The 8200-nt window shown below is 39.9% G+C and overlaps 1 protein-coding gene across 1 annotated transcript; it reads right to left on the reverse strand.

Annotated features, from left to right (window-relative positions):
- Positions 1–13: 13 nt before the first annotated feature.
- On the reverse strand, positions 14–825 carry LOC146456705 (uncharacterized; the record flags this gene model as incomplete). Its single annotated transcript, XM_085092726.1, has 2 exons — positions 14–32; positions 77–825. Coding segments are annotated over 2 exons (768 nt in total), but the record flags the coding sequence as incomplete, so codon positions are not given.
- Positions 826–8200: the final 7375 nt, after the last annotated feature.

Genomic DNA, 8200 nt, shown 5'->3' on the forward strand with positions numbered 1-8200 from the left:
TGGCTGGACTGGATTAGTCTGGACTGGCTGAACTGGATTAGTCTGGTTTGGCTGGACTGGATTAGTCTGGACTGGCTGGACTGGATTAGTCTGGACTGGCTGGACTGGATTAGTTTTGACTGGCTGGACTGGATTAGTCTGGACTGGCTGGACTGGATTAGTTTGGACTGGCTGGACTGGATAAGTTTGGACTGGCTGGACTGGATTAGTCTGTACTGGCTGGACTGGATTCGTTTGGACTGGCTGGACTGGATTAGTCTGGACTGGCTGGACTGGATTAGTTTGGATTGGCTGGACTGGATTAGTTTGGACTGGCTGGACTGGATTAGTCTGGACTGGCTGGACTGGATTAGTCTGGACTGGCTGAACTGGATTAGTTTGGACTGGCTGGACTGGATTAGTCTGGACTGGCTGGACTGGATTAGTTTGGATTGGCTGGACTGGATTAGTCTGGACTGGCTGGACTGGATTAGTTTGGACTGGCTGGACTGGATTAGTCTGGACTGGCTGGACTGGATTAGTCTGGTTTGGCTGGACTGGATTAGTCTGGACTGGCTGGACTGGATTAGTTTGGATTGGCTGGACTGGATTAGTTTGGACTGGCTGGACTGGATTAGTTTGGACTGGCTGGACTGGATTAGTCTGGACTGGCTGGACTGGATTAGTTTGAACTGGCTGGATTGGATTAGTCTGGACTGGCTGGACTGGATTAGCTTGAACTGGCTGGATTGGATTAGTCTGAACTGGCTGGACTGGATTAGTTTGGACTGGCTGGACTGGATTAGTTAGGACTGGCTGGACTGGATTAGTCTGGACTGGCTGGACTGGATTAGTCCGGTTTGGCTGGACTGAATTAGTCTGGACTGGCTGAACTGGATTAGTCTGGTTTGGCTGGACTGGATTAGTCTGGACTGGCTGGACTGGATTGGTTTGGACTGGCTGGACTGTATTAGTCTGGACTGACTGGACTGGATTGGTTTGGATTGGCTGGACTGGATTAGTTTGGACTGGCTGGACTGGATTAGTTTGGATTGGCTGGACTGGATTAGTCTGGACTGGCTGGACTGGATTGGTTTGGATTGGCTGGACTGGATTAGTCTGGACTGGCAGGACTGGATTAGTTTGGACCGGCTGGACTGGATTAGTTTGGACTGGCTGGACTGGATTAGTCTGGACTGACTGGACTGGATAAGTTTCGACTGACTGCACTGGATTTTTCGAGACTGAGAAATAGTATCCTGCTAAGCGTACAGTGGGAGTATGGCAAGTAGTGAAATGTTTTTTCATTTGTTTGCTACCGTCATACTTCCACTGTGCATTCTTGTTTGTAGGTGACATTTGGACCAGCCCAGAGAGAGGAGGATGAGGAGTTAGATGAAACGTTGGCAGATGAAGTAGTTGAAGGTATGCTTCATTTAAATCTTAAGCGTCAACCAATATTTTATCACAGTATTTATGTCTTATCCAAAAAGCCATAAATTATAAAAACGTAACTCCATCCAAAAGCCTGAAGTCAATTCATTTTTTGTTTAACCTTCAAACAGGAAGCGACAATAAAGGGAAGAAAAAGAAAAAGAACAAGAAAAACAAGAAGAAAAACAAGAAGAGAAAGGCAGAGGCGGAACAGGAAGAGGCAACAAACAAGAAGCCTAAAATCGAGGTTAACCCTAATCAACAGTAATAAGATTTTAGACTAATTGGTAGAGTTGTCCACATTATGCTGGCATATTTTGTAGTGTTATAGTGAAGCAAAAGATTCAAACATTTTGCTGGAATGATGGGAATAACAGTGCAACGTGTCTTTGACTCTTTGCATTTTAAAACCAATTTTACCAAAACCGTAGAATTTCACACAAGGCATTAGCCCAGGTACCACGTTAAAGACCGGGCCCAGTTTACAAGTTTTATGCTTTTGCGCAATCTCAAAACGTAATGAACAGCAAGTTTTGAACTACGTTCGACGTTTGCACATAACGAAGATGCTATATTTGAAGCGTAAAAAGGGAGAATGTTTACAGTCATATATTGAAAGAAGAACTACTTTTTAATACAAACGCCATTCCATATAATAATTTGAAACGTTAAGCATAATGTGGACAGCCCTACTGTTTGCCCCTTTTGGAACAAAGGCATAATCTATAAGAATGCGCACGAACCCTGTCAAATTGACTTGGAAAATTATGGACTGTTCACTGTACCCCTATTTTTCCGCGGGATTGTCGAGGCTGGTACGCTTCGATGGAGCTGCCGCCATCTCAATCTCGTACCCAGAGTCCTCAGGCTCTTTGGCCAGCGGTTAGTCGCCAGGAGAGACCTTGGGGACATCGAATTTTATTTCCGCAGGATTTCTGCGGTAAAACAATTCAAACTGTTGCGGAACAGACAATCAAAAAATTTGAATTTTTTCAATGTCCAGAGTCTCTCCTGGCGCCAACCAACCCGCTGACAAAAAGGCCTGAGGACTCTGAGTACAAGATTGCCGCAATCTTGCTTTCAAAAATGAGCGCGACCTGGGGAGAATGTCTAAACCAACTGAGAGGGGTAGCGTAAAAACTCCTCTCCCGTCAGTAGTTTATACTCTCTCCCCAGATCGCGCTCACTTTTAGAAAGCAAGATTGCGGCAGCTCCATCGAAGCGTACCAGTCTCGAGAATCTCACGGAAAAATAGCATGACTGTGAACAGTCTAGGAAAATTATTGTATATCTCTTTTCATTAGAGACATTGCTCGAGAAACCTAACGACATTACTAGTTAACCACATACATACAAGAATGTTACGTGAGGTTGAGACATGTTTGGCTGCTTACTTTTGCTTAAAGGGACAGTATCACGCTATTTTTAGTAACACATTGAAAATCGGAAAGACGCTATTCGGTTGAAAGCAGCCAAGATATAATGACAAAATTCCATTAAAAGACTATCAGAATGCAAAGAAACCATCCACAGACATTTCCGCCGGCAGATGACCAAGATAGAGAGGGGTTCAAATTTGAAAACGTTTGGCGGACGTTTTCAAATTTCGCTGCTGTAACGCACTAAAAATCGCCGGTTGAACTATATTTTGGTTCAACCTTTCGTCTCAGAATCACTATTAATATTTCTTTAGATTAGCGACTGAGATTTTAATTAACACAGTGTTCAAAGTTTAAATTTAGTGAATTTTGGCCAAAAATGATGATATCTCCCATGATACTGCCCCTTTAAGTAAACTCTCTTTCACGAATTAAAGATTGTTGGTAGGTAACGATTAATAGGTTCCACGCATGTTCTGTGCGTCAGTTTAAAATAACGTTAGTTCGCTATGTATCTTCTTTGATAATTTACTTGTGTATCTTACAGTTGTTTGCATTTGATGAGGTATCAGGAAGGTGTTTTAGAATTTTGTTATGGTTATAACAATGCTGCTTCCGGACAAACAAACTGGGCCAGTGAAAACAAACAAATTAGTGTTTTAGATAAGATTAGTTAGCTATGTATCTTCTTAAATAAATAACTTGTGTATCTTACAGTTGTTTACCACGTTAAGTAGTTGATTTAATGAACAACTATGTCTTCAATTTGTCTGGACTATAAGTTGTTAAGTACATTGATTTGATGAATGGCCTTATTTTCATTTCTAATGTGTTTTTAAAAGATTGCAGCAAACACATTTTATTCGTTGCAATTACCACTTTCCAATAATTTCAAAATCTTAAGAAAAATTAGCAAGTTAACCTTCCTTAATTCTTAATTTGTATATAATATTATTCTAAGTTACTTGAATTTTTTTATTTTATAGTTATTTACTCCTCTACAATAGTTAACTTTTGGGATATAGACCTATTCGGCTAACGCAATGTTGTACCCAAACCTTTGGGGCATAAAATGTTTTGTTTTAAGTATTTCCATATCATTTAAATGAGAGTGCTACGTTATAATGCAAATGAAATAAACAAAGAATCTTAACCCCGGGGGATCTGCATTGGGTACAACATTGGGTTAACCGAATGGGTCTATTAGTGCATTTAATTCATATAAACTTTGATAAAAGGAGTGTATATTTCTCGTTTCATTTTATCCAAACAAACAAAAAACTAAATGTTATGTGTTGCTGTTTGTATTATATCGTGGCTAAAACAGCTACAATTTATATATTTTTATTGAAAATTGACAAAATAAAATAACAGCAAAGGAAAACCATAATTTTTTTTGTTGAGTGTGGTTGGTGGGGATGTGTGGGGTATATGCTAGCACCGTCTTAAAAAAAAAATGATAGACTGTTTGCAAAGAGAGGACACGCAGAGCGACTAGACTGGAAGGAAGAGAAAAAAAAAAACAAGAGAGAGAAAGTGAGAAAAAAAAAGAAATTGGGGTGAGGGGGGAGGTTGGCGGGGACGGGAAGGAGAGGTTCCCTTTCTTTTTCTTCTTCCCACCTCTCCCAAGTCCCCCTTTCGCTTGTTCGAGCCAGTTTTCTGTTTGTTTGCCCGGGAATTTCGGGCGCTCTCTAGACTATCCAAAAGGGACTGCCAGCAATCTAGAAGATTTAACAACGTGTAACCAGAAATGTTATATTAAACGGAGGGGAAATAGACACAAAACATGCTCAAACAATGTGTCCAAGAATTCGAGGGGTTCCTGCTGGTATATTGAACGTTAAGCAGAAAACAACACCGACAACAATAATAAACTCGAGTAAACAATTATTAAAGAAAAGGACTAAGAGAAAAAACACCGTTTACCAATAAAAAAATGGTTTTCTTTGTTTAATTAGTCCATTTTCTTTTCTTTTCTTTTCTTTTTTTTCTGTACAAGACAGAAAGACAAGAAATCGAGTTCGATTTCTGCCGAACTCGAAATTAATCGAACTCGAAAGAAGTCGAGTTCGATTAAGCAACAACTCGAACAAAAGTCGAGGTCGACATAAGAACGAACTCGGATTAAAGTCGAGGTCGATATTTAGTTCTAACACCGAGCTCGATTTAAAACGACCTCGCTTTTGAAATCGAGCACGTTTTTAGGGCACGGTGTTCAGATCCGAAGTGTGCTTTCAGTTGGAGTTCAACTTTGAGTGAGTACGACTTTAATAGAGTACAGTATTGGAGACCTGTATACACTTTATCATTCGAATTCGAAAATGGAAATTCGACCTCGGTTGCCCAGAAACAAAAATTGATCCCACTTTATTACACTTTATCATTCGAATTCGAAAATGGAAATTCGACCTCGGTTGCTCAGAAACAAAAATTGATCCGATTTGTTCGATTGAATTCGATTTGTTCGAAAATCGAACTCACTGAAAGTCTGGTGTTCGATTTCGTTCGATTGCCGAACTCAATCGAACTCAATCCACGGATTGAGTTCGATTGAGTTCGATTTTCGAACGTTCGATTTACTATGCCGGGAATCTAAGGATTTTGTTGGCCCACTTGGCAACTTACCCGGTGAAACTGAGCAGAAAATGATTTGTGTTACAGTCTTTATTTTTCACTGTTATGAGTTCAGGATCAGCGTCGTTCCCAGGGTTTCTCCCTTGTAAATTTCATAGTCCTTGGAACGAGGTTGGTTGAGAATGCTCCAAGAAGCTCGTTACAAACCATCACCACCCTTCCCCCACTTATTCGGGAAATTTATTTCCGCCCCCCAATTGAGAGAGTAGTACTTAACTTGTATATTATTATCGTGTTTCAAGTTGTTATAATGTATTCTAGTTATCATCTCTCTGCAAGCAAAACAGTGAAAGCTTCTGTGTTTTCACGACAATAGTCTGCTGAACAGGCGTTATTTTTATTATTTATATTTACGTTTTTCAGGCGAGCGGGGAGCGCGAATCCGTCGTGCGTGACTCGCGCGTGCCTCCGCTCGCCTGAAAAACACAAAACAAACGCCTGAAGAGCCACACAGATCGTTTTTCTTTTTTTCTTTTTTTTTTTTTTTAATTACTGTTTCGTTTCCGTTACTTTGGCTTAAGTGCCCGAAAGATGAATAATTTTATGATTCATGCAATGTATTGGATTCCCGACAAAGACTGGTGTAACACATTGAGCAAAACGAACAACCGGAAAATAATTTTTGCTAAAACTGCGAGCTTTATGTGGTTGAAATCACCGAGACAGAAAAAGACAAAGTATATTTAATCTTCAATTCTCACTTTATGGTGTTTAAAGGTACGCTTTTGTATATTGGTACAAAGTTATAGCTTCTTTCTATTTTCTGTATCTGTAAATAAAGAGATAATATTTCAACAAGGCATTCATACAGTCACCGTGGACGACTGATTCACAGTTATGATATTGTTTATAGTATGGAGGCATCGTGAGACCTTGTTAAAGCATAGTTATTAAGAGTGCCTGACTGTAACTTTCGAGAATCGCTGGCCAAGCTTGAAAAATCGAAACTCCTGATAATTTGCCTGAAGTTTACAGCTACTGACGTGACGCAGGTAACGCAATAGCGAGTATCAGTTTGGCACTATTAATTTAAAGGTTAAGATTCGACAATAATTGGTTAAAATCGAATTATTAAACGTTGTTTTGACTCCTTTAATGTGGGGTGTTTCGGTCAAATGGTCTCTTAACGAAACCTTCCCAATCAGATTCCTTTGCAGAAAGATTTATTGGAAGATTTGCATTATGCAAATTTCCCACCAGAATTTGACGAATATTTTCTTTTCCGATCACGCATTTTTTTTCCAGACCTTTTCTACCACGTTATTAAACAAGAAAGAGAAACAGACAAATGCAATGTGGGGTAAAATAACCATTTGAAGATAGCCTGAGTCAATGTTTTCACTGAGTCGCCACAACATAGCATTTTCTCAACAGTTGCGAATTATGCAAATTTGTTAACGAAGCCTCGCTAACTTTGGTTTTCGTCAGCACGTGCATTGATTGCCCAGATTTTTTATTTCGTATTATTAAAGACGAAGATCCAAGCTTTATCACAATGTTCCTCTCGAGTCGATACCTGACATACCAAGATGCATTTTAAACCTTCAAACTTACTCAATTTTCGTCTCATCGCGAAGTCCTCAAAATGTCAATTTTTCAAAGAGCCATAAAACCCTCCAAAGTTCTACAAAAGTTTACATAGGTCCCATTGATAGAACGAAGGTGAGTTATGCTCTTATTCAAAACCGACTTCGCTTTCTAGCGTTGCGTACTGTTTCAACACAAGCGTATTGAACTTGGCTAATTTTGAGTGAGATTTTTGCATAATTAATGAGGCAAAACCCGTTATTTCGTTTTCTCCAAAATTCTCGAAAACTAAAAATTTCCAGAACATTCAAATAATATTTTCAAAGATAGTTCCCCAAAAGTAAACTTCAGGCAAATTATCAGGAGTTTCGATTTTTCAAGCTTGGCCAGCGATTCTCGAAAGTTACAGTCAGGCACTCTTAAAGACAATGGTTGTGAAACCTGACAATTAACTACTTTGTTGTATGTTTTTGTTCAGTTGCCTTTTTGGCCTTGACCCTGCACAAACAACAATAGAATTTGGAACGTGTTGGAGCAACTGACCAATCAAAACGTTTTTGTTAAGATATTCAACTGTGGTGTGAACGTTAAAACAAAGGATTGTGCAGGATCGCGGCCCTTCCAACATAAATTGCAGCACAATTTCGAACAATTATTTTCATGGCAAGGTTTCCCAGCCAGTCCCTCAATTAACTATGGTTAAAGAAACTGAATGATGTACTTTTGAATAAGTACAATAAAGTAAGTTTTTACCCTTTAACTTTTAGACGAGGTAGTGTTTTGTTTGTAGCATGCGCAGTAAAACCGTGGCCTGGGCCGGGTCTTGACTGTAGTCGTTCCCAGGCTTCCTAAGAATTTTCACGCGCATTTTTTGTGCTCCTCGTCCTCCGGCTCCGCCGTCGCTTGAGAAAATCAATGGCAATTCAGAGAATGGTTGAGGAAACTCCCACTTTATGCAAAACGTGGGTGAGCGGGGGGGGGGGGGGGGGGGAGGCTGAAGTATAGAAATTAAAGAAGGAAGGACATCTATGGGTTGTTTCCATACATGTTTTCTATATCCATAACGACTTGCAATTTGGATATTTAGAAGAAGAAACCTGAGAATTAAAAAGTGCTGAAGAACTGAAGTAAACGTACTTTCTTTCACACCCAACCAAAGACGCCAAAATGACCCTTGGTTGACATTGGGTACGAAGGTCAAACGGAAGTGTCGTTAAGCGCGGGTCAGATCAGGGCCGGGTGAACTA

The sequence above is a fragment of the Pavona decussata genome, unplaced genomic scaffold (assembly GCF_977016875.1).
Source record: "Pavona decussata unplaced genomic scaffold, jaPavDecu1.1 SCAFFOLD_254, whole genome shotgun sequence".
Taxonomy (NCBI): Eukaryota; Metazoa; Cnidaria; class Anthozoa; order Scleractinia; family Agariciidae; genus Pavona; species Pavona decussata.